General features: G+C 40.4%; 1 protein-coding gene across 5 annotated transcripts in view; it reads right to left on the minus strand.

Annotated features, from left to right (window-relative positions):
• ptpn13 (protein tyrosine phosphatase non-receptor type 13) overlaps positions 1-27,555 on the minus strand; it is a 254,936-nt gene that overhangs the window by 15,551 nt on the left and 211,830 nt on the right. For all 5 annotated transcript variants that reach the window (XM_060825999.1, XM_060825982.1, XM_060825971.1 and 2 more), the window contains 7 exons: positions 23,608-23,782; positions 21,240-21,353; positions 14,461-14,591; positions 8,718-8,800; positions 6,600-6,703; positions 3,452-3,600; positions 2,088-2,178 (listed from right to left, as the gene is read on the minus strand). In XM_060825999.1, coding sequence (XP_060681982.1) covers positions 2,088-2,178; positions 3,452-3,600; positions 6,600-6,703; positions 8,718-8,800; positions 14,461-14,591; positions 21,240-21,353; positions 23,608-23,782 — 847 coding nt within the window. The remainder of the gene's footprint in view (positions 1-2,087; positions 2,179-3,451; positions 3,601-6,599; positions 6,704-8,717; positions 8,801-14,460; positions 14,592-21,239; positions 21,354-23,607; positions 23,783-27,555) is intronic.

A 27,555-nucleotide genomic window follows, 5' to 3' on the forward strand; every position in this document is an offset into this window, starting at 1 on the left:
AAAATCAAACCAATGCATTCACTATCTGTGTAGCTACTCCATTTAAAACCCTGGGATAGAGTTGCCTGGTCTACCAAAATTCTTGCCACTTTGTCCTATCAATTTCTTCAGTCATACTACTTTGTTTAACAGTTTCCTTACAGCTTTATGCTCTGCTGGATCCTTGGATTCCCACTGTCCGTGAATTACTTTTCTGGGTCTTCAATGACAAAGACAGATACAACATATTCATTTAATGTCTGCTGCATTGTTAATTTTACCTCTCTTAGCCTCTGGACGGTCTGTATTTATTTTCATTATTCTCTTCCTATTTACATAACTATTAATAGCTCTTGCTAACTTATTCTCATCCTCGGTTGGCCCCTTTGTTGTATTCAAAAATGCTCCCAATCCTCAGGTTTACGCTCTGTTTGACAACATTTTAAGCTTCATCCATGATAGACTAACCTAGAAAACTATCTTATACCCTTTCAAAGAATTGATCTGTCATACTATCAAGTCAAGTTCTGAAGAAGAGTCACAGTGGCTCAGTTGTTAGCACTGCTGCCTCACCGCACCAAGGTCCCAGGTTTGATTCCATCCTCGGGTGACTGTCTGTGTAGAGTTTGCACATTCTCCCTGTGTCTGTGTGGGTTTCCTCCGGGTGCTCCAGTTTCCTCCCACAACCCAAAAGATGTGCAGGTTAGGTGAATTGGCCATGCTAAATTGCCCCATAGTGTTAGGTCAATTAGTCAGAGGGAAATGGGTGTCGGAGGGTCGATGTGGACTGGTTGGGCCAAAGGGCCTGTTTCCACACTGTAGGGAATCCAATCTAATCTAATCTAAAACCCAAAAGCTAACTCTGATTTCTCTCCATATCTGCTGCCAGACCTGCGTAGTCTTTCTGGCAATTTCTGTTTTTGTTCTTGATTTCCAGCATCTGCCGTTCTTTCTGTTTTTACACTGTTACTCAAATCTGGTTTACTCAGTTCGTAGGACGCTTCATGTCCCCATGATTACTGCATAATTACATGGACCCTAAATTATAACCATGGTTAAATGAGCAGATGCACAACTCCAACTAAAACTCTCTGCCTATTGCTGTTTACTAGCTCATCTCAAACTGATCCCACTCGATTCTTACACCACAATCTTTTTCCCATCCTGTATTGACAGAGTTAACTCTCTTTCCTTATCTTTTGCCTATCCCTTCTAAGTGTTAGGTGTCAAGAAAATATTTCATTTTTATTATGAATACAAAGGAGGACTGGAGAAATTATTTTTGTTCTATACCACATTATTTCTACAAATTTCTTCTTTCATTTGAACACTGCAAATAAATTAAAATTAGCACAACTTACTTTTGTTTTTCTGCACTGTCAGCTTTTAAAGAGTTTTTCGAGAATTTCTTCTTGTCAGCTTTAGTTTGGCATGCTTAGAGGTCTAACAGTTTTATTGTGTTTAAAGTGATAATTATACAGCCTTATGATTGTTGTAAAAATGTTCAATTATAGAGTCATAAAACACGGAAACAGGCCCTTTGGTCCAACCATTCCGACCATAATCCCAAACTAAACTAGTCCCTCCTGCTTGTATTTGGCCCGTACCTCTCTAACCATTTCTTATTCAAGTACTTATCCAACCATCTTTTGAATGGTGTAACTGTACCTTCATGCACCACTTCCTCTGGAAGTTTATTCCACACACGAACCATTGTGTAAAACAAACTGCTTGTCATGTCTTTTAAAAATCTTTCTCCTCTCATCTTAAAAATATGCTCCCTTGTCTTTTATTCCCCACTCTGGGGAAAACTGACCTGCCATTCATCTTATCTATGCCCTTCATGATTTTATAAACTTCTATAAGGTCATCCCTCAACCTCCTACACTCCAGTGAAAAAAGTCCCAGCTTATCTCTCTTCATAACTCAAACCCGCTATTCACCGCAACATCCTGGAAAATCCCTTCTGAACCCTCTCCAGCATAACAATAGCTTTCCTATGACAGAGCAACCAGAACTGGACACTGCACCCCTGAAGAGGCTTCAGCAGCCTATATAAATAAAATGAATGCATCTAACTAAAAGAAAACTCACAGCTTAGTACTTACATGGCAGGATGTTTTTATATCTGTTTTTCCTCCGATTATCTTTTGTTTGTCCAATTAAACATTCATCCAATGGTTTCAGATCTTGTAGATGCTGTTAAAATATATACATGATTAATCTAAAAGAACTGCAGCTTGTGCAAAACATTATTTATAATACAATGCATATAATAATGAAAAAGCAAAATACTGCAAATATTGGACCTCTGAATTAAAAACAGAAAAGAGTGGAGATATTCTACATGTGGGGCAGCATCTGTGGAAATAGAAGATGGGTCAAGAGTTTGGGTGATGTCCTTTCATCTGAAGTGAAAAAGTTAGAAACACAAATAGTTTCAAATTACAGTACAGGATGAGGTGGGGGCGGGGAGGCGCATTGCATACGGATAAACAGAAGGAATGGTCTGTGATAGGGTAAAACACAGGGGAGATCAAAAAGACAAAAAGGGTTATGGTAGGGAGTATAATCAGGAGATAATTTCTCTGCGCTAAACAGGATGGTTATTCTCAAGCTGATGCTGGGTCAGATTAAATGACAACGAGTTGGATGCATCACTTTTCATTCAAAGAATCCAAGCTGATATATGAGTGAGGCATACTGTACACTGAGCACTGGCACAAACAAAGTGAAATTATATGAATTAGGAATGGGAATAGGCCACTAGGCCCCTTACGTTACACTACCATTCAATAAGACCATGGCCGAACTAATTATTTCACATTCCTGCCTACCCCTGGTAAACTATCAACCCTTGCTGAGCAAGAATCTGTCACCGCTGCCTTAAAACTACGAAAGCACTCTGCTTCCGCTGCCTTTGGAGGAATAGTGCCAGAGACGTATGTTCTTCTGTGAGAAAAATATTCTGATCTCAGGCTTCAATGAGAGATTCCTTTCAAACAGTTGTTTAGATTCTCCCACAGGTGGAAATATCCTTTCCACATCAATCCTGTGAAGATGTCTCAGGATCTTAAGTGTTTCAACCAAATCACCTGCTACTCTTCTGCAACTGGAATGAAACTAAGTTTTGCAGGAATCCACACTAACCAAATATGTGCAAACGTTCAAATGCACAGATTATTTAGACATTAGTATCACAGGTGAGAGGAGGGTTTATTTTGGACTCAACAAAGTATACAGAGCAACTTTACTGTGACCATGACTTTTAAACAATGCAGCAAAACAGTTAATTTTAGTAATAGCTATATTAAGTAACAACCGAATATCTTTTAATTTCTGAATCCTGTTTTGAATAAGAGTCAGACTGAACTTGAAATGTTAATTCTGTTTCTCTATCTACAGATGCTGACAGACCTTCTGATTTTCTCCAGTATTCTGAGTTTGTTACACACTTAATTTTAGTACATACCTCAAACTCCTGTGATGGAATCTGCTGATCTAGCAATCTGTGTAATGTTTTAACAATGGCATCCAGTTTGGAGCCTGTGTACTGACTTGCAAGGGGCACCTTTACAACAGAAAGCGTAGCAAGCTTCTCTTTAGTTATTGGCCATTCATCTACAAAAGTTAAAAAAACAGATCAACTCAAAATAATCCAGAAAGTCAATAAAACAAAATACACCATTATTAGTCTGTCATGCAGACACAAAAGGATTATAGTTAAACTGGAGCTCAAATCAAAACTTTGTTTTCACAATGTGTGTGCAGGTCTTAAGAATGCAGCAGAATAATTTGTTTTATAATAATTTAAAGTTTCTGTGTTTAATAAGTTCAATTATACACATGGGCATGTATACATCAAATTACATGTTTATTTTGCAAGCTAGAGAGAGTTTGAGACCATGCTCAACTTCTCCTCTACTACTTGTTTTATTTGGGTTAGATACGTTTTTGGCAAGATGGTGGAGGTGGCAGGAGAGGTGGTGTTCGGGCTCCTAGCCTGTCCGCTCCATCTTGCGTGGTCGGCTGCATTCTTCTTTCTTGTTTTTCAAGTTTTATTTTCTTTATTTAACTTTTCTGAATCAAATTAATCTTTTCTTTTAGCTGCAGCTTGGTGATGGAGAGAGGCTACAGAGAGTTATGAGTAGCAGATCTGGTCCATTCCTTATGGTTTGAGCAACTGTTCTAGTGTCAATGAACATAGAACATTACAGTGCAGTATAGGCCCTTTGGCCCTCGATGTTGAGCCAACCTGTGAAACCAAGCTGAAGCCCATCTAACCTACACTGTTCTATTTTCATCCATATTCTATTTAAATGCCTGTAAAGTTGGCGAGTCTCCTACTGTTGCAGGCAGTGCATTCCACACACCTACTACTCTGAATAAAGAAATTATCTCTGACATCTGTCCTCTATCTATCATCCCTCAAGTTAAAGCTACGTCCCCTTATGCTAGCCATCACCATCTGAGGAAGAAGGCTCTCATTGTTCACCCTATCTGACCCTCTGATTATCTTATATGCCTCAATCAAATCACCTCTCAACCTCTTTAATGAAAATAGTGTGGCCGCACCAGAGTTTTGTACAGCTGCAGCATGACCTCATGGTTCCGAAACTCAATCACTGTACTAATAAAAGCAAGCACATTGTATGCCATCTTAACAACCCTATCAACCTGGGTGGCAACTTTCAGGGATCTATGTACATGGACACTGAGATCTCTCTGCTCATCTACACTACCAAGAATCTTATCATTATCCCAGTACTCTTTATTCCTGTTGTTCCTTCCAAAGTGATTCACCTCATCCTTTCATGCATAAAACTCCATTTGCCAACTCTCAGCCCAGTTCTGCAGCTTATCTATGTTCCTCTGTAACATATAACATCATTCAGCACTATCCACAACTCTACCGGTCTTCGTGTCACCTGCAAATTTACTAACCCATCCTTCTACTCCTTCATCCAGGTCACTTATAAAAATGACAAGCAGCAGTGGACCCAAAACAGATCCCTGCGGTACACCACTGGTAACTGAACTCCAGGATGAATATTTCCCATCAATCACCACCTTCTGTCTTCTTTCACCTTGCCAATTTCTGATCCAAACTGCTAAATCACTCTCAATCCCATGCCTCCATATTTCATGCAATAGCTACCATGGGGAACCTTATCAAATGCCTTACTGGAACCATATATACCATATCAACTACTTTACCCTCATCCACCTATTTGGTCACCCTCTCAAATAACTCAATAAAGTTTGCGAGGCACACCTTACCCTTCACAAAACCATGTTGACTATCCCAAATCAAATTATTCCTTACTAGACTATAATAAATCCTATCTCTTATAACCTTTTCCAACACTTTACTTACAACCGAAGTAAGGCTCACTGGTTTATAATTGCCAGGGTTGTCTCTACTCTCCTTCTTGAATAAGGGAACAACATTTGCTATCTTCCGGTCTTCTGAATTGGGGTCCATTCATTTCTTCTCATGTTTTGGCAACAGTGACAGACTGAATGATCTCTTGGTCTTCGGCAGTTAGTTTGGATGGTCAATTGCTTCTTGGAAGTTGAGATGGAAGTTGAGAGTTCAGACAGTCTCCAGGCTATGGCGGTGGCTGGAGTATCGGTAGTGGCTTTGGCAGGGGTGGTGTTCTGGGTCCGGTCAGTGGAGTTAGGGGCTGCTTCAGTGTGCTTCCTCCTTGGTGTTGTGGCCTTTGAGACAGCTTCAGCAACTGCGGAGTATGGCAGTCTCCCACAGCCATGTAGGAAATCAGTAAGCCGTGGATGGAACAAATAATGAAATTTGCCCTAACTTTCTATGATTTATTTCTTTTCATAATATATGTAATTAAAATGACACCAGCTTATGGCGACTTATACACGTTACTTTATTTTCATAAATAAATTAATAATATTATTCCTTGAGACTCTACCAGTAACAATGTATCATTTTGAGAAAATAGTCCAATAAATTCCATATGTTTGATGTAATTCCTGTCAGACTAATGAAGGAATGCACCATCAGGGCAACAAGTTCTTGATCACTTATAAACTGTTTGAGTTTGGGTATTATTTGTATGATAAACAGATTAAACACAAATGGCGTAGCAAAATAATCTGACAGCAAAACCTATTCAGATAATTCATTTTAGAACTGTTTTAAATGTATCCGCAGCTTTCATGTGAAGCTTGAGTTAAAAATCCTACCCACAATCTTTTCTCTAAAATTCACACTGGGCGTCATTTTATTGCTATGTTGAATCATATCTACATATGGTATCAAAGCAGAAAATATTTCAACTTAATCATGTGACCATCAATGACACAGCACCTCAATGCAGTAAAGAGAAGTTTCCAGAGTGAGGATGATTCAGCAAGTTGGTACTGGGTGTTGGAGGGAAAAGTTCAGTCCTGTTACTTTGAAAATAGTACCATATGATTTAACAGATATTTATGATTTATTTTAAGTCATGAATTCTATGTCATGACTTGAATATTTAAGGTGAAGCAAGTTTAGAAAACATGTACCATTCCTCAATGATATCAATTCATTATCCTAATGCAAATGATGAAAACTCTGCATAATTATAAAATGAATGATTCTAGGTTACCTATTGATGAAACATCTTGTTGCAAAGTATCAACTGGAAGTTCCTCACTCCTCCAGGCAACCTCACCCTTCCCTGTATTCTCCATGTGTGTTTGGCTGGAGACCCTATCACAATTGAACAATTATAATGCAGTTGTTTAACATGTAATGTCAGCACAAATCTATATTTAGCCTGCAATAGATAATTAGATAATCACAGTATGGGGATAGGAATTGATGTAAAATTGCCAACAACCAATTTTCGATTTTGAGCCATTATATTAAGTACTGTTAAGCTACCATAGTCTGATCATAAAATACTGCCAATATAAAAACAGGTACTTTGCATGTAAATAATGAGTGTTGATAACTCAACACTATATGCCAGCTTTACTTGAGCAAAGATTAGAATTGACTCGGACTTCAAATATTTTCATATAAATGCAACGTATTTCTACTGATTCAAATAACAACTCTTTAAAAACAATGCTTTCAATTAAGCAAGTGTTAAGTTTATGTAAGGTCAGGGCTTACAAGTTGACTTTTGCAGCTTTGAAATTCTTTCAAAAGTCAGGATTTGACTCATCCCCAGAGTACAAAATGTGAACTGCCAATATTATTACAGAAGGACCCATTTCTGTTCGATCGGTCAGTGTGTGTGGTTTGCTCTGTATAGGCATGTCTTAAACTCTTGGGCATCTTCTTGGCAACATAGCCAATATTGAATACTTGATTCCATGCACTGACTTGTAAGACAAATGTAATCTTGAACTTTCAGTTCAGAGGCAAGTTTAAGGTCAACTTCCAATGCAATTACTGCCCTAAATCTACGTTAATTAGCTGAAAACCAGAAATGTGAGTTTCTACCTGTATGCAAAGAATAGAACATATATTCTGACTCAACAATATTGGGCTATCTTCCATGCCGAAATAAAAACAGGAAAAGAAAAAGTTTCCTGCTAAAATGCTGAATGAGAATAAAATGGAACTGGGAACTAGGACAGCTTTGAGATCGCGTGAGGCAATGCTGATGAACTTGCAGGTTGAGTGTGTGCACGTGATGTCACATCGCACTGAACGTAGATTACAGGATGTTGCGGGGACAGCGATCTGGGAAGTGCTTTGCGTCTTGGGGATACCTGTAATCCTGGACTGGGTTCAAAACTTGAAGAATGGAATCTCTGTTGGAATTTGAGTGGGCCTGGTACAGCCAGTGAGGAAGGAGATGTGACTGTGAAAGCAAGTTTTGGCAAACACTTTATGAAACACTAGAAGTTAGATCGTAAGTAATGAAGTGAACAAATCAACAAGATTAAGATGGAAGATGAAGATTAAGAATAACAGAACCTTAAAGTGAACATTCCTGGAGGAGAAGTGGTAGTGAGTTTAACACTTAAATAAAAGCAAAATACTGCATGCTGGAAATCTGAATGAAAAGCAGAAAAAATATTGGAGAAACAGCAGATATGATAGCATCTGTGGAAAGAGAAAGAATTAAGATTTTGAGTCCAATATGACTCTTACTTAGAACTTATTTTATATGCTGGGTTGATTTAGAGGCTGGAGTCAGGATCTGAAGTATATCAAATTCATGATAACAGTTCTCATTTGTGTACTGTATCTATATTTGTCCACCTGTAATGCTATGGGTTATATTATTCTGAGGGGCAACCTGTAAATAAAAACATTAATCTAAGATTATAACTGCAAAAATTTAATTTGTTTTTGAGATCATTCTTAAAATGTTATTGGAACAACATTTGGGAATTCGCCACTAATATGCTATTGCATTTTAAAGCAATTACTGGATTTTAAATATGAATACTGGACACAAGGTCAGCAATTCACTTGTAAAATAGATATGCATTTCAATCAAAAAAGAAAGTATCTGCAAGGAACTTGAAGATAGGATTTAAACATGTCTTACTTATCAACTATTCACCATGATCTTCCTTGCTTGATAAGAATTGCAGGGAGCATAATATGGTCCTACTGCCATTTTTTTTAAACAATATATCAGAAATGAGCGTAACAGATTATTCGCAATATTACAACTATACTATTTTGTATTATTATGGTGCAGAATCTGATTAGTTAGTAACCTAGCTTTGCATTCTTCAAATCTATTGGGAGAGATTACCTTTCAGATGCATCTTCAACAGAGACCTCTTGAATTGTTTTCTCTATGCTGGTTGATAAATGATAATCATTCTTTCTGGGTTGCTGTAAAATTAATTAAAAATGTTATTGACCAGTAACAAACAATGGAAAAAAAACTTTAAGAAAAGCCAGTAATTCTATGAAGAATGATACCTTGCATTTTCAATACCAAGAGAAGATCTAGACAATCTATTGCAAAAGGCTTAATGTACTGTTTTACAGGGATAAAACTCAACTATTGCCCTCAATTTTAAAGGAGGGAATGAGAATGAAGTGTATGATTCCTGAAATGAAAGGAGAATCTAGAGCCAACGCAGACCTAGCCTTTAACATAAATTGTCTGGATCCTGGGATAGAAAATTAGAACAGACTTTGCACATGTAACAATCAGCACCAAGTCACAATTGCTGTTCTATTGGCAAAGATAACTGTCCAAACCCTTCTCCGGCAAGAATTTCATTCTCAGGTAACTTTGCTGATGATCGGAGTATACTGATAATTGGTTGGATAGAATTCATCCTGCATTTTGTGGCTAGGACATAGTTGACAACTTTCCACATTACTGGGTAGATGCCAGTGTTGAAGCTTTACTGGAACAGCTACAAACCTTACCACAAAGTCAAGCTGACACAGCAAATATAAACAGCAGTCATAGCCCACCGTGAACTTCTGCCATATCTGAATCAGCACGCATCATGCTGTTTCCCACATGTTAATCTGCATAGGAATGGTCAATAATGAAGTCACAAAGTATGACTTTCAAAGTGACTTACTAAATGATTCAATTAGCTTCTTCATTAAAGAACTGTCATCCTCTATTCATCATCCATTTTATCGCCTAGCTTTGTAGTCAACTAATTATTTGTTCATTGCTCCAAAAACTCCCTTTTAAATTCTCCAATCTGGTGTCTGGATTTACTCAAAGGACTGACAACGTTTTAGTCATAGAATTCCTACAATGTGGAAGTAGACCATTTGGCTCATTGAGTCTACACTGCCCCTCTGAAAAGCATTCCACGCAAACTAATGCCCCTACCTGACCCCTCATTTCCCATGGCTAACAGTCCTGATGAAAGATTCTGAGCTGAAATGTCGATTTCCCTTCTCCTCTGATGCTGCTTGACCTGCTGTGCTTTTTCCATCTCAACTTGGACTCTCCAGCATCTGCAGTTCTCACTACCTCCGTGGCTAACCCAGCTAGACTGCACATCCCTGAACACTACAGGCAATTTAGCCTGGCCATTATGGCCAATTTCACTGCACATCTTTGGACTGTGGAAAGAAACTGGTGCACCCAGAGGAAACTTACGCAGACACAGGGAGAATGCGCAAACTCCAAACAGATAGTTGCCGGAAGCTGGAATTGATCATGGATCCCTCAGCACAGCCAGTCTGCTGCCTCAAATCACCATATATGCTGATGACTGTCCCTTATAAGCTAGACTGACCTTTAATCAGCACTGTTCTTATTGACTATTTCACTCTCATCTACTGTGAAGCACCTCTTGGTGGTTCCAATGGTGCCAGAAAATATTCAATGCTTATTGCCTTTTTCTCTTTTGACTGGCTCCTTGACAGATTTTATTAGATGTCAGTGTCAGGCCATCTTTAGCAGTGCAAAGGAGATGCAGGAAAGGCCCTAATGAAAACTTGCTTCTTCCAGTGCAGCAACCTAGATTCTTGGGGAAAATGTCAATTCCATCCTGGAACTTTTCAACACTGAAGGTCACTCATTGAACTTCTTGTAGGCTAACTGCATCCCGGAGCATTTTAAAGGCAGTATTTCAGTAGGCAGCCAAAGATCTCTCTGGATATGTCTCATTGAAGTGGGTAAGAAGGTATACTCATTATCTCTGACCAAATTTTCAAAGGCCAGTATAAAATTCCTGGCACTCCCAAAAAATCCCAGTCAATTGTCTGAACAGGGTCGCAAAAAATATTGATTACTACTGAAGTTTAATTAGCGAGAAACATTTCAGTTCACCTCAGCTCTATTTAAGAGAGGACCTGTTGAAAGCAGCAAACTGCGCACAGGTCTGGAGAGAGAGATCACATCTAGAGTGAGACATAACCCAGGAAAGCATATAGTTTGGAGGCAGCATAGGATTTTAGTGCAGAAGGGAAATTTTTTGCCTTTTCATTTCACAGTTTGTAAGGTCTTTTTAAAGGATTAATTGAATTCTTTGAGGAGATAATAAACAAATTAGACAAAGGTGAGTCAGTGAGTATGATCTCCTTGGATTTCCAGAAGGTGTGAGGTTAAAAGATTTTTTTCAAGAATGGCAGCTGGTGACTAGTGGAGTTCCACGAGTGGTCAGTGTTGAGACCACAATAATTCACATTAAATATCAACACTCTGGAGAAAGGAACTGAGGACATTGTTGCTAAGTTTGCAGATGACACAAAGATTGGTGGAGGGACAGGAAGTGTTGAGGTAGTGGGGAGGCTGGGGTAGGATTTTGGCAGGCTAGGAGACTGGGCAAAGGAAGTAGCAGATGGAATACAATGTGGGAAAAGGTGAGATGATGCACTTTGGTACAAAGAATAAAGGAGGTAATTATTTTCTAATTGGGGAAAAGCTTCAAAAATCTGATGCAGAATGGGACTTAGGACACCTAGTTCAGGATTTGTGTATGTAAGGAAGAAAGTGGCATTGGTGGTGGTGATGATGGGGTCCACAGGAGGTTTAGAAGAATGATCCCAGTGATGAAATGAGGAGTGGTGGAAGATTCTGAGTGTGCACTCAGTGGGAGTTTAGAAAGATGAGGGGGGATCTTATTCAAACATATAGAATACTAAGAGGCCTGGATAGAATAGATTTGGGGAAAAAGTTCCCACAAGTAGGAGAGACCAGGACTTGAGGGCACAGTCTCAGAGCGAAGGGACCACCCTTATGAACAGAGTTGAGAACGAAATTCTTCAGCCAGAAGGTGGTGAAATCTTTGGAACCCATTGATGCAGAAAGCTGTGGAGGCCAAGCCATTTAATCCAGAGATTGATAGGCTCTTGATTAGTAAGGGGGTCAAGAAGATTAAGTCACAAAGGATCTCTGGTGTGTTGCTAAATTGATTACAACACTTGCTTTGACTTAGAAGACAATGGGTTAGTTGTGGAGAGGTGCTTTTCTGACTGGAAGTCTGTGACCAGTGATGTTCCAAAAGGATCAGTGCTGGGACTTCTGTTGTTTGTAAAATATAAACGATTATGGATGAAAATGTAGGTTTTGTGATTAGTAGACTGGCAGATGGCATGAAAATTAGTGGAGTTATAGACAATGAGGAAGGCTAACAAACAGTACAGCAGAATATAGATTGGCTGGAATGTTGGGCAGAAAAATGGCAGATGGAGTTTAATCTGGACAAGTCATAGAGATGTACAGCACAGAAACAGACCCTTCGGTCCAACCCGTCCACGCCGACCAGATATCCCAACCCAATCCCATCCCAACCCAACCCAACCCAATCCCAACCCTCACCAGCGTCCGGCCCATAACCCTCCAAACCCTTCCTATTCATATACCCATCCAAATGCCTCTTAAATGTTGCAATTGTACCAGCCTCCACTACATCCTCTGGCAGCTCATTCCATACACATACCACCCTCTGTGTGAAAAAGTTGCCCCATAGGTCTCTTTTATATCTTTCCCTTCTGACCCTAAACCTATGTCCTCTAGTTCTGGACTCCCCAACCCCAGGGAAAAGACTTTGTCTATTTACCCTATCCATGCCCCTCATAATTTTGTAAACCTCTATAAGGTCGCCCCTCAGCCTCTGACGGTCCAGGGAAAACAGCCCCAGTCTGTTCAGCCTCTCCCTGTAGCTCAAATCCTCCAACCCTGGCAACATCCTTGTAAACCTTTTCTGAACCCTTTCAGGTTTCACAACATCTTTCTGAAAGGAAGGAGACCAGAATTGCATGCAATATTCCAACAGTGGTTGTGTCGATGGTGATACATTCTGGGAGGCCAAATGCAAGAGGAAAGCATACAATAAATGGTAGGACCTTAAGAACACTGATATGTAGTGGGATCTTGGGGTGCAAATCCATAGCTTCTTGGAAATAGCAACACAAGTAGGTGAGGTCAGAAAGGCAGTGTATGGCATGCTTGTCTTCTTCAGTCAGGGCTGAGTATAAAATTGGCAAGTTATATGGCAGCAGTTTAAAAAAAAACCTTCAGTTAGGCCACATTTGGCCAATTGCACGCAGTTCTGGTCACCACACTATGGGAGGGATTTGGAGGCTTTGGAGAGGGCGGAAGAGAGGTTGAACAGGATGTTGCCTAGATTGGAGGTATATTAGCTATAAAGAAAGGTTGGACATACTGAATTGATCTTGCTACAGCACCACAGAAGTGGCAATCTGACAGAAGCATATAGAATTATGCGAGGCTTGTTGGAACTTTTTTCCCCCAGGATAGAAATGTCAAATATGAGGGGGCATAGGTTTAAGGTGACAGGGAAGAAGTTTAAAGGAGATGTGCGAGTCAAGTTTTTTGTTTATACAGAGGGTGGTAGGTGCTTGGAATGTGCGCTGAGGAGAAACAATAGAAGCAGAGGTGATAGCAATGTTTAACAGGCACTTAAATAACACATGAACAGGCAGGGAATAGAGGGCATGGAACATGTGCAGACAAGTGGGATTAGTTTAGATTGGCACCATGGTGGACACAGACATGATGGGCTGTACTGTTCTATGTTCTACATTGAACTGTGCACAATCTCAGAACATCCCAAAGCACTAAACAACTAACAAACTATTGTTGCCATATGGGAAAACTGTACACCAATTTACACAGTCCTAAAAACAGTAAGATTAATAACCAAGATTATCAGTGTTTGCTTATGTTCATTGTGACATTAATCCAAGTCAGGACTCTGGTAGAAGTATCTCCTCCCCTTTATTGAAAAGTTCCCTGGGATCTTTGATGCCCAGATGAGACAGTAGTTGTGTGCTGACATCATTTATCACCTGAAAGACTGCACAAATGCAATGAATTGTCAAACTAGTTTGTGTGTTCAAGTCTAGGATTGGCTCTTGGAGTGACAATTTTATTGAATGTAGTGCTAAAGCATCTCATAATAAGGAAGGCATATGGAATTTTGACATTTTTGCTAAAGGAATAGAATATAAAAGTAGGGAAATGTTGTTTCAGCTGTACCAAGCAATATTGAAACCACCCCTGAAGTATATATACCATTTTGATTCCCTTAAATGAGGAGGGATGCAGCTTTATTGGGAACAGTTCAGAGGAAGTTCAGATTGCTTCTAAAGGTGAGGGGTTTGTCTTATGAAGGGAGACTGGACAGTTTAGACCTACATTCTCTGGAGGTTAGAAGAATGGGAGGAGATCTGTATGTAAGTTACCTCGCTGAGCTTAAAGGTTACAGCACTGATGTAGGGAGGATGTTTCCTCATGTGAGGTAATCTAAAATGATGGGTCATAGTTTTCGGCAAATTAGCAGCAGATTTGAAACAGAGATGATGATAAATTACTTCTCTCAAAAGGTCATGAAACTGTGGAATTCACTACCCAGAATATAGTGATTGATGAGACATTGAGTAAATTTAAGGAGGGGTTAGACAGATTTTAAATTAATTAAAAAGGGTTATGGAGAGACCGTACTAAAGTGGAGTTGAGGTCAAGATGAGATCAGTGTGGTACATGCTACTATTGCTATTAATCAAAGTTGTACAAACTTATTCAAATTAGGATCGTTAATTACCTCAGGGGAATCTTCAGGCAATGATAAACCTTCATAATCTGTATCCTCAGATTTAGCAGACATTTCTTCTTCCTTCAGTTCACCTATATATTCAACAGTATCAGGTGTCTTCACAAAATGTGTACCTTTCCCTGTCCAAGAAATAAAAATAAACCTTTCCTTTAAAACAATGATACAATGAAGCTTGAGACTCCCCGAGTGCCCTTTCATTTCTGGGAACCACCCAGATTAAATAGACTGATATCACTCCTCTGTTAACTGCACTCCCTCAGTTAACAGATAAACACACCTGCTTATCAGAATTACTATTATGCATTAATTTGAATACTTTACCTTCTTATATATTATAAACCACTTTAGCCAACTAATTGCCTGATAAATGTGGGGCTCTTTACAGGTGTATATATTCTCACCAGGCTCATTACTTGTATTTTTAAAGTTATAAATGATTTTCACCAAAGCACTAAATACAGTCAAGCTTCTGACAAGTGTCCGTTCAAAACAACACAACTATTACATAATAGGTATTCTGGTAAATACATATAATCGGTTATGACACAATAACATTTTAGAGTGTTGCAAGATCACCAAATTCTGAAGGGAAATTCAGTTCAGTTCAGTCTTGAACTTTTAATGCTTTGTTAAGCTAAGAGATTTTAGTGGATAACTACAGAGTCTTCTAGTTCCTCCATCACTCTCAGTAACAGAATAGTTCTGGGTTAAAAATAGGACAAACCAAGTGCAGAATGAAATTACACGTTCTCATCCCCACAAATGTGCCTCAACCATAAACTTGTAAGAGCTTTCTGTAGTGCATCAGTGCAAATTTTCTGTTTACCACAACATCTGATTTATGATCTGGACACTCACACAGCAGGTTTATACATAATTACCAACAAAGAAACGGACTCCTAGCTCATAAGAACATTAGAACTAGGAACAGGACTAGGTCATCTGGCCCTTCGATCCTGCTCCACTGATCTTTTCATGGCCTCAGCTCCACTTACCAGACCTCTCACTGTAACCTTTAATTCCTTTATTGTTCAAAAAAAAAAATTAGCTTTAAAAATATTTACTGAAGTAGCATCCACTACTTCTCTGGGCTGGGAATTCCATAAATTCACAACCCTCTGGGTGAAGAAGTTCCTTCCCAATTCCTAAATGTAATGCTAATTTTGAGGCTATGCCCTGTTGTCCTAGTTTCACCTGCCAGTGGAAATATCTTTTCTACTTCTATCTTACCTATTCCCTTCACAATTTTATATGTTTCTATAAGATGCCCCCTCCTCCTTCTAAATTCCAATGAATGCAGTCCTAGTCTACTCAGTGTCTTCTCATAAGCCAACCCTCTCAACTCTAAAATCAACCTAGTGAACCTCCTCTGCACCGCCTTCAGTGCTAGTACATCCTTTCTCAAGGAAGGAGACCAAAACTGCACAGTATTCTAGGTGTAGCCTCACCAGCACCCTGTACAGCTGCAAAATAACCTCCCTGCTTTTAAACTCAATTTCTTTAGCAACGAAGGACAAAATTCCATTTGCCTTCCTAATTACCTGTTGTACCTGAAGACCAATCTTCTGTGATTCATGCGCAAGGACACCCAGGTCCCTCTGCATAGCAGTATGCTGCAACTTTTTACCATTCAAGTTATAATAATTTTTACATTACTCCATCCAAAATGGATGATTTCAAATTTATTACCATTGTATTCCATCTGCCAGACCTTTGCCCACTCACTCAAAGTACCTATGTTCCTCTGCAACATTTCACAGACCTCTGCACACTTTGCTCTGCCACTCATCTTAGTGTCATCTGCAAAACTGATACACTACACATGGTCCCCAACTCCAAAACATCTATGCAAATTGTGAATAATTACAGTCCCAACACTGATCCCTGAGGCACTCCACCAGTTACTGATTGCCAAGCAGAACAGCCCTCATTTATCCCCACTCTTTACTTCCTGTTAGCCAATCTATCTTCTAACCATGCTAATACTTTACCCCTAACACCATGCATCTTATCTTATGCAGCAGGCTCTTGTGCAGCACTTTGTTGAAGGCCTTTTGGAAATCTAGGTACACCACGTCCACTGGGTTCCCATTGTCCACCTTGCTCATAATGTCTTCATAGATTTCCAAAAGATTAGTTAAGCATGACCAGTCCTTCATGAACCCATGCTGCATCTGCCCAAAGGGACAATTTCTATCTAGTTGCCTTGCTATTTCTTTCTTGATGATAGACTCAAGCATCTTCCCCAGGACAGAGGTTAAGTTAACTGGTCTACAATTCCAAATCTTTTGCTTACTACCCTTTTTGAACAGTGGCATCACATTTGCTGTTTTTCAATCTGCTGGAACTGCCCCAGAGCCAACAAATGTTGGAAAATTAGCACAAGTGCACTTGCTATTTCTCCCGCCATCTCTTTTGATAACCTGGGATGCATTCAATCAGGGCCAAGAGACACATTTATCCTGAGCTCCATTAGCTTGCCCAACACTACCTCGCCATGATAGCGATTGTTTCCAGGTCCTCACCTGCCTTTATCTCTTTGTCAATTACTGGCATGTCATTAGTATCCTCCACTGTGAAGACTGACACAAAATACCTGTTCAGTGCTTCAGCCGTTTCATCATATCCCATGACTAAATGCCTCTTCTCATCCTCTAAAGGACCAACATTTAGTTTAACCACTCTTTTTTGTTTTACATGTTCAGAGAAACTTTTGCTATCTGTCTTTATATTCTGTGCTAGTTTTTTTTCCTGTTTTATTTTACTTTTCTTTATAGTTCTTTTTGTGGTTTTCTGTGCACCTTTAAAGCTTTCTCAATCTTCTAGTTTCCTGCTGATCTTAGCCATTTTGTATGCCTTATCTTTCAATTTGATAGCCCTTCCTTATTTCCTTGGACACCCATGGCAGATTACCCCTTTTCTTACAGTCCTTCCTTTTCACTGGAATATACTTTTGCTGAGTACTTTGCAAGTCCTCCACTGCTTGTCAACTGTCCCACCATGAAGTCCTTGTTTCCAGGCTACTTAGCTAACTTCTTCCTCATCCTATTGTAGTCTCCCTTGTTTAAGCACAGGACACTGGTATTAGAATTTATCTTCACACTCTCCACCTGTATTCTAAATTCAACCATTCTGTGATCATTCCTTCCAAGAGGATCCCTAACTATGAGGCCATTAACTATTCCTGTCTCATTTCACAAGACCAGATCTTGGAGAGCTTTCTCCTTCACTGGTAAACTATTGCGGTACACTCAACAAACACCTCCTCAAGGCTACCCTGACCAAGCTGGTTCAAACAATCAACAGGTAGAAAAAAATCTCCCCATTATAATTGCTCTCCCATTTTCACAAGCATTAGTTATTTTTTTGTTTATTGCCTGCCTCAATGTGATGTTAATATTTGGTGGCCTATAGACTATGCCTATCAGTGACATTATCTTCTTGGAATTTCTAATTTCCACCCAAATGGATTCAACCTTATTCTCCATAGAACCTATACCATCCCTCAGCACTGCCCTGATGCCGTCCTTGAATATCAGAACTACACCACCTCCCTTACTTTCCTGTCTGCCCTTCCAAACAGTCAAATACCACTGCATATTTAATTCCCAGCAGTGACCATGCTGTAGCCATATCTCCATAATGGCTACCAAATCTAATTCATTCATGATGATTTGTGCCATTAACTCACTGATCTTGTTATGAATGCTGCGAGCATTCAGGTAAAGTGCTCTTATGCTCAACGGGACAGTGCTAACTTTTACACTCAAAGTGAACCTTTTATTCTTTTCACTTTGCCATTATATTTCTTTAAACCCTGTCTCCTTTAGGTATGTACCAGCATACACCAAGACGGCATCCGTCTCATTCCACTTTTCATCTGAATGCTTCAGACAACCATTTTGAATTTACAAGGCCCAATCTCCTCAGTTTTCAATTCCATCCCTCTGCAGTCTGTTTAAACACATTCTGAGAATATTGTCCAGACATATAAATTGCAGGAGCAAGAATTGAATTTTCCAGACTCAGTTGACAGTATGCTGTTCCTGAAGCCATACCCACACCTGTGTGCTTCTACTGCTTTTGGTCTTTTTGCCATTTGCCATACAATTAAATTAAAATTCCAAGTGCCAGTGGTGAACGTGTAAAATACGTGTGTTTAAGCATGAGGGAAACATTTTATTGGTGAAACTTACCATTCCATGGCCATGACTAGCGGGTTATAAAGAACCTCCTGGAGAAAAGAAAGGTTCTGGTTCCTGGTTACAACTTTGTTGGCAAAGACCAGTGGCTGTCTACTATAATATATCCCCTGAATGCTTGCACCTTGTCTATAACCCCAAACCATCACCTCTCCACCTCCCCATAACTCAGGAACCCCAGACTTTCTAGAGCAGGCCATCTAGTCCATTGAGTCAATTCCAACTCAGGGATTCTCTTGTCTCCCAAAACTCAAACTGAATAATTCAATGACTCAGTCTCCACTTTTTTCTGAGGAAAGGAATTCTACATATTAATGAACCTGAGAAAAAGTTCTCCATCTTAAAAGAGAGCTGACTTACCCTTTGTGTCTACTAGTTCTAGTCTTCTCCAAAGGAGGAATTCTTCTGATATGCGTCCCCATCAGGAACAGGCCTAACATGTTCAAATGTTCTATATACGATAAACCCTTCATCTCTGGTATTTTCCTGGAGTGCTTCTAATTTAATAAAATTTTGCTTTTCAATAAGCAGAAGTATGCTACTGGGACTGGAGAGTTTGAACTATACAGAGAGGCTGGATAGGCTGGGAGAACTTTCCCTGGAACATCAGTGGCTGAGAGGCGACTTTTAAGAGGTTTATAAAATCATGAGGGCAATAGAAAGAAAAAAATAGCCAAGGTCTTTTCCCCAGGGTAGGCGAGTCCAAATCAAGAACATAGAAAAGTATAGCACTACAGGTCCTTTGGCCCATGAAGTTGTGCCAAGGTTAATCCTAATGTAAAATATAGTAACTTAACCTACACACCCCTCTACTCACTGCTATCCATGTGCATGTCCAGCAGTCACTTAAATGACTCTGCTTCCACCACCACAGCTAGCAATGCATTCCATGCATTCACAACTCTCTGCGTAAAGAACCTACCTCTGACATCTCCTTTATACCTTCCTCCTAATATCTTTAAACCATGACTCCTCGTACCTGTCAATCCTGCCCTGGGGAAAAGTCTCTGGCTATTAACTCTATCTATTCCTCTCATTATCTTGTATACCTCGATCAGGTCTCCTCTCTTCCTCCTTCTCTCCAGAGAGAAAGGTCCGAACTTATTCAATCTTTCTTCATAAGGCAAGCCATCCAGTCCGGGCAGCATCCTGGTAAGCCTCCTTTGCAGCCTCTCCAAAGCCTCTGTATCTTTCCTATAGTAGGGTGACCAGAACTGGACACAATATTCCAAGTGTGGTCTCCCTAGGGACTTGTAGAGCTGTAGCAAAACGTCACAGCTCTTAAGCTCAATCCCCCTGTTAATGAAAGCCAAAACACCGTATGCTTTCTTAACAACCCTATCCAGTTGGGTGTCAACTCTGAGGAATCTCTCTGTTCCTCTAAGACTGCATAGATTTAAGCTGAGAGGGGAAAGAGGGGCAACATTTTCCACAGAGAGGATGGAGAATACATGGAATGAACTGCCAGAGAAAGTGGTAGATGCAGGTACAACATTTAAAAGACAATTTGACAGGTATGTGAATAGGAAAAGTTTAGAGGAATGTGTGCCAAATGTGGGCAAATGGGACTAGATTAGTTTGGGAAGCCTGTATGAGTTGGATCAAAGGGACTGTTTCTATGCTGTATGACTCTACGTGTATCTTTGAAGTATGATCACTATGATAATGTAGGGACATATGGTATCACAAATGGTAAAGATATAAATCTTTAAGTAATTGGGCTGAACTGGATGATGGCAGTGGCACATTACAGCCACCTGTCATACAACACATCCAATACAGGAACCAAATACCAGACACAGTGTATAACAGATAAGCAATGGGACACCTCCTGTTTTGCAAAATGAGATCAGAATTTTACTCATATTCTGTTTTCTCTGTTGGTTGAGGGATAAATGAAGTCACCATAGTCCCTGAGGACCATAAGGCTCTTCTTTAGAAAGGGACAAGATTGAGAAGGCGGGGCCTTCATGGCAACCTCAGCCAATGCAGATTGAATCCATGCTGTTGGTGTCACTCCACAGAGCAAGCTAGTCATCCAGTCAAGTTAACATTAGGCAAAGGAATATGTTTCTGCTATACTTTCCAACCCTGTCATTCTAAACAGCAAACAACAGGAGCAAATGTGAGTCCACACGCAAAAGCATAAGCATTCCAAGGTAAATCCAGTCAATACTGATCAGATAAAACAAATATTCATAATTGATCCAATGGTCAAGATTTAACATTAAGGAATTCAGCGTCCCATGGCAATCTATTGGAAATATGACTTCAGATCAATATGGCAGGGCAATTATAATCCAGATGAAATCCAAAGTGAAGTGAATGGAGGAAATCATGCTGGATCTTCCAGTCCATAGTCCCATACAAATGGAATGCCAAGCAATTGCAAATGAGTTGGTAACAAAAACAGTTTTTGCAACGTTACTTTCATTAGCCATATAAACAATGATACAGCACAGTTTTAAGTTCAGTTAGCATCAGTTAGTGATCAATTTAATTCAAAATAAACAGACTAGAATTGTGAGAAAAATAACTGACCAACCCTCAACCCCAAGAGGTTACCTGGAGTGTCTTTTGGTGTTGAGTTTGTTGGATTAAAAGAAAAATATTTATTGACTTCCTGCTGTACAACATCACTTAAAGACTTCAGGACTTCAGCTTCTTGGTCAGAGATGCCTACAATAAGTAGATGTCAGAAAAAAAAGAGATTTAGTAGAGACTGTGGTGAAATAGTACTGGGGCATGCAGCTATTTTACTTTATGGCTACATCATTTACCACATGCCTACTTTGTGCCTTAAATACCCACAGCACCTTTGTAGCACAGCACAAGGTGCCTGTTTGATCCACTGTGACAGGTTATAAAGGCAAGTAAAACATTTCTTGGTGGCCAGAATGTTTAAGCTAACTATGAAATGGCTGAAAAGAGGGAGTAGCATACACACTGAGTAAAAGGTAAAATGACCACAGTCCTTTCAGACTGCAGGGCTGCTTTCTCAGCAGAGAGAGATCACTGGTAGTGGTTTAATGTGACCAGACCTCAGACAAGGGAAGAGTTTGAAAAGGAGAATGCTTCAGGTTAACCTCGCACAGTACAGGAATCAAGCCCATGCTGTTGGCATCACTTGCATCACAAACTATTCATCCAACCAAGTGAGATAACTGACACCTGCTCACACTCAGTTCATACTAAAACACAGGTTGGAAACATGAGAACATCTTTGCCTGCCATTCCCTAATCTCAAAATTGCCATAGATGTGAAGTCTAAAAGATTGCTATGCTTTGGGGGTGTGCGAAATAAAATAAAAGGGGTTACTTAATTGCGTAGTCCACCTCACAATGGACCTGGGTGATGTAGCTGTTAAAAGATGAAAGGAAGATCCAGATTGATTGCTGGAAAATTGTTGCAAGAAGTTCACATTTGAATATAATGACAGCATCTGTGTTTACAGTGGTTGGACTGCTAGTCTCCAAAGTCCAAGGAAGGTGTTGAAAATTGTAGCCATTTCGTGGAGGTGCCGATGTTGGATTGGGGTGGAGAAAGTTAAAAATCATACACCAGGTTAGAGTCCAACAGATTTATTTGAAAACACTGGTTTTCGGAACACAGAATTTATAGCAAAAGAACATAGTGTCATACAATTGATGTGATTAGATTAGATTAGACTTACAGTGTGGAAACAGGCCCTTCGGCCCAACAAGTCCACACCGACCCGCCGAAGCGCAACCCACCCTTACCCCTACATTTACCCCTTACCTAACACTACGGGCAATTTAGCTTGGCCAATTCACCTGACCCGCACATCTTTGGACTGTGGGAGGAAATGTATTGAATAAACTATGTTCTTTGGTATAAATTCTGTGTCCTATGATCCTGCCCCACTAGCTACCTGATGAAAGCTAGTACTTTCAAATAAATATGTTGGACTATAACCTGGTGTGATGTTTAACTTTGAAAATTGTAAACAGTTATGCTTCAAATAGCTAATTTCATTTGAAGATACGAGAGTAGAGGTCTCAAGGATAACTAATCAATGTTTCCAACTGGATTCAAAGGACTATGTGATTCATGTTGCAACATAGATAAGATTGAGAAGAGAAGGATTTCTAAGGTACCCATGAAACTCTCAGGCACAGGCAGTCAGTGAGGATCTTGGAGAGAGGGAGCAGTCAGTGGTTGAAGGTCTCTGTGGACTACCACGAAAAAATGTAGGTGGGGTTTGGACTTGGAATGATAAAAGCTACTTCATAAGGACTTAAAATGAAGATGGAAGATTAGCTGAGCTTGTCAATAAACTCTTATAATGGAAGACAGTTCCAGAGTTAACAGGAACCAAGTTGGGAAAGAAACAGTAGTAAACCGTTGGGAGCCAAGAACCAATTTGGACTTCGTCCAGGAATATTGATTGACTGGAATATCAAGGGACAGTGTAAAGTACACTTGTCAAACTAGTTTATTAGTTGTGTTAGAAGTAAAAGGGAATGTTCTGTTGTGTTGTTTAAAATATATGTTGTCCAAAATATCAGTAGATAATCATGGTGCTTTTAATCTGGTCATTGTAATAAGTCTTAAAGTGTGAAATCTTGTTATATAACATTTTCAGTTATGAACTGAAAGTTCCATTTAATTTTACCGGTTAACAGTTTCTATAGGAGATGGTAAAGTGTTCTGCTGTTTGATTGATTAGGTATCTACAGCACTTTGCCATAATTAGATAAATTGAAAGAAATAAATTACAATCGCTGACCTTCACTGTGGCAGACAAAACAAAAAACAGCCATTTGATTGGTTTCTTATTGGGATTCTTAAATATTTGACACGTTTTAGTCAATTGGTTCAATCAGTTAGCAATTATATGCAATATATTCTTGAAGATAATGCACTGATTGGGTTTAAAACAAACTCAATGGCACTCAGTTTTTTTCATACCTGCATGGTGCTGCACTTTGGAGAAAGAATCTGTAGAATCAGCATCTTTGGTTGCACTTCCCATTTCACTGGAGGATTTTGCTCTGGAGACAGTTAAATTCACTAATCCTTTGGCTTTGCGGATTGTTGTCACTGCTTTAGTGTGGGACATTCCAACTACACATTCCCCATTTACCTGTGATTGAAGATCATAGGTGATGATAAGCAAGTCACAAATGTTAAGATATTTTGATCACTGCAAATTTTTTGCGATTTTATATGATTACTCCCCACAGTTACTATGTAAGAGAGAAGCAAGGGAGAAGGAATTGAGATGAAATAAGGACAACAGTATTAGTAAATGCTAATAATTGGAATATCTTACCCTAGACTAAATGCATTATCAATTTGCATATTTACTCTCCATCTGTGCTTTTTCCTTGTTAGCTCTTAAGGCAAAAAAATGAATTGAATTGATTTCCATCTTTTAAAAAATAATTCTGGTAAACCTGTTTGACCTTTATGGCAAGGAGATGGAGAATAAAACTAGCGAAGTCCTGATACAACTGCAGGGCATTTGTACGTTACAATTTTGCCTAAATTTTTGAGAGGAGGTAAATCTTTTAATTAACCAGTTCAGACACGTTATGATACATGTCTGGGCCAGGTGGGACTTAAACCCATGCCTACTGTTTAAGAAGGGGCACACTTGCATAGCAGGCAGGGTACAGTGAAGAATCAGTAATTGATTCCTGGGCATAAGTGGTTGTGTTTAAGCAGGTTGAGATTATACTTACTGAAGTTGGAAGAATGAGGTGATCTTACAAGATTCTGATGAGTCATGGCAGAATGGATGTCACAAATGTTTCACCTCTTAGGGAAATATAGAACTAGGGAACAAAGTTTCAAATTAAGGCTTTTCCATCTAAGATGGAGATGAGGAGAAATTTCTTCTCTCCAAAGGTAATCGTTCATTTGGAATTCTTTAATTTCGAGAGCTGAGCAGCTGGATCAGGTAAGTTTCCAGTCTATCAGAGAGTCAAGGCCAGCATTTCCTTCCCTTTCAGCAATGACCTCGAGAAGGGCATGGTGAGCTGCACTCTTGAGCTGCTTCAGTTTGTGAGGTGCAAGAACACCTAAATACTGTCAGAAGGGGGGCTTCAGGATTTTGACAGTGAAGCAGTGGCAAAATTCTTTCAGGTCAGGATAGTATGTGGCTTGGGAGGGGAACTTGAAGGTGGTAGGGCTCCCATCCATCTGCTGTCTTTGTCCTGCCAGGACAGTGTCGTGGGTTTATATGTAGGCTTGGTGATTTATTGTCATACATCTTGAACATGGTATGAACTACTGCCACTATATACCACTGGTTGTGATTCAAAGTTTGAACTTGGAAAGTGGTGGATGGAGTGCTGATTGAGCAGACTGCGTTGTTGTGGATAGTTTTGAATTTCTTGATGAGTGGAACTGCACTCATTCAGACAAGTGGAGAGTGTTCCATCAAACTCCTGACTTGTGCCTTGGAGATGGCAGACAGGGAGACAGGCGCTCATGACTGCACAATGACTAGCATCATTCATGAGCCTTTAGATACTGAAACAGTTCACGTCCATTCGTCATGCAGCAAATCCTGGACAAAATGCAGGTTGAGTCTAATAAATTCCAAGTAATATTTGTAACATACATGCCAGGCAATGACCATCACCCTTTGACATTTAATGTCATTACCAGCACTGAATCACCCAGAGGCAGAGTCCTAGGTTTACCAGTGACCAGCCACATGGCATCAGGTCAGAGGCCAAGAATCCAGCAACAAATAAGGTCAGAAATAGGGATGTTGACTGATGATTGATCAACGTCCAGCACCATTTGCAATGACTCAGATATCGAAGCAGCCTATGTCTAAATGTAAGAGCTGGATGTTATGAGCTTGTGTTGACAAGTGACCACATTCATGCCACAAGTGTGTCTGGCAATGATCATGTCGCACAAGAGAGAATCAAACCACTGTTGTTTGACAGTTACCAACATCATCATCACTGAATAACCTACCGTGGGGTTATCATTGACCAGAATCTGAATTGGTTGAGCCATGGAAATAATATGGCCATCAGGTCAGAGGCAGATCAGACGCATGGAGTACGAACAGGCAGAGAGTAACTCACCACACGACTCTCTAAAAACTGTCCACCATCTGTAAGGCACAAGCCAGGAATGTGATAGAATACTCTTAGTTTACGTGGATGAGTGCAGCTCCAACAACACAAAAGAAGCTTGACACTATCCAGGACAAAGCAGCCCCTTGATTCACTTTTTACCACCAATGCACAGTAGCAGCAGCGTGCAATGCAGTAAGGTGTCGTCGTCGTCGTCACTGCCATCATCGGTGGTCCCTCACAGACCAGGATGGCTCTCTTCCACTCTCTGAGTGAATCCGTAGGTGATTGTACAAACCCAATGTGCCTACCACAGGCTCCATTACACTTAGGGCGGGTGGTGGTCATGGGAAGGGGTGGGTGGAGCATTGGTGTGGCAGCTTGCTCCATTTGCCTAGCTTCCATTTTTTCCCTGACGACAAGTCTTGAGGAGATCGGCCCCTTCCTGGATGCTCATTCTTCACTTTCGACGGTCTTGGGCCAGTGATTCCCAAGTTTCTGTGGGAATACCACAATTCACCAGTGAGGCCTTGAGGGGATCACTGAAGCGCTTCTTCTGTCCACCTGGGGCTCGGCCACCATTTTGGAGCTGGAAATATAGCACCTGCTTGGGGAGTCTTGTGTCAGTCATGCGGATGACATGCCCAGCCCAGTGCAGCCAATCAAAAGTGGTCAGTGCCGCGATGTTGGGGATGTTGGTCTGGTTGAGAACGCTGGTGTTGCTGCATCTTTCTTACCAGCAGATTTGCAGGATATTGCACAGGCAGTTTTGGTGGCACTGCTCCAGTGCCTTGAGGTGTCTGCTGTAGATATTTCATGTCTCAGAGTCATACAGGAGGGCGGGAACCACCGCAGCTCTGTAAACCATGATCATGATGTCGGACCTGATGTCATTGTCTTCAAAACCCCTTTTCCCCAGCCGGCTGGGCCGCGCTAACACAATGGAGGTGATGCTGGATCTCTTCAACAATAGCTGCTTTGGTCGACAGAATACTTCCGAGGTACTGGAAGTGGTCAACGTTCTCCAAAGCTTTCCAGTGGACCTTGATGATTGGGGGTTTGCTCCACAATGCCAAGCTAGGGTTGGTGGAGGCCTGTCATCTTACAGATGTTTTGAGTGAGACCCATGCTCTCAGAGGCCTCCGTAAAAGTGCTTTCAATGGTTCTCGGAGACTTCACATACACAAGTATCATCTGCATACTGCAGTTCAATGACACTAGTTGGGGTGACTTTGGTTTTGGCTTGAAGTTGGTGGAGGTTGTATAATGTCCCGCAGGTTCTGTAAGTTAGCTCCACTCCAGTGGGGAGCTTGGTTGTGGTGAGGTGGTGCATTGCAGTGAGGTAGATCAAGAGCAGTGTTGGGCCGATGACATAGCCTTGCTTGACACAGGTCTAAGGAGGGAACTGGTTGGTGATGGAACCATTTGTCATTACCATGACTTCTATTTCATCATGGAGCAGGTGAATGACTGTACAAGGTGTACAAGATGCAAATTCACCAAGAATCTATTGACAGTACTATCCAACCCCACGAATACTATCACCTAGAAAGGCAAGGGCAGCAGAGGCATGGGAACACCCCATCTGCAAACTCCCTCGAACCTACACATCACTTCAAAACATACTGGCATTCCTCCACTGTCATTGGATCAAAATTATGGAACTCCCTTTCTAACAGAAATAGGTGTCACTACACCAAATGGCTTGTAGTGGTTCAAGGAAGCAGTTCACCGCACATTCTCATGGTCAGTTAGGGATGGTAAACAATGCTGGCCCAGTCAGCAAAGCATACATTCCCTGAATGAATGAATGAAT

The sequence above is a fragment of the Hemiscyllium ocellatum genome, chromosome 1, assembly GCF_020745735.1.
Source record: "Hemiscyllium ocellatum isolate sHemOce1 chromosome 1, sHemOce1.pat.X.cur, whole genome shotgun sequence".
Lineage (NCBI taxonomy): Eukaryota > Metazoa > Chordata > Chondrichthyes > Orectolobiformes > Hemiscylliidae > Hemiscyllium > Hemiscyllium ocellatum.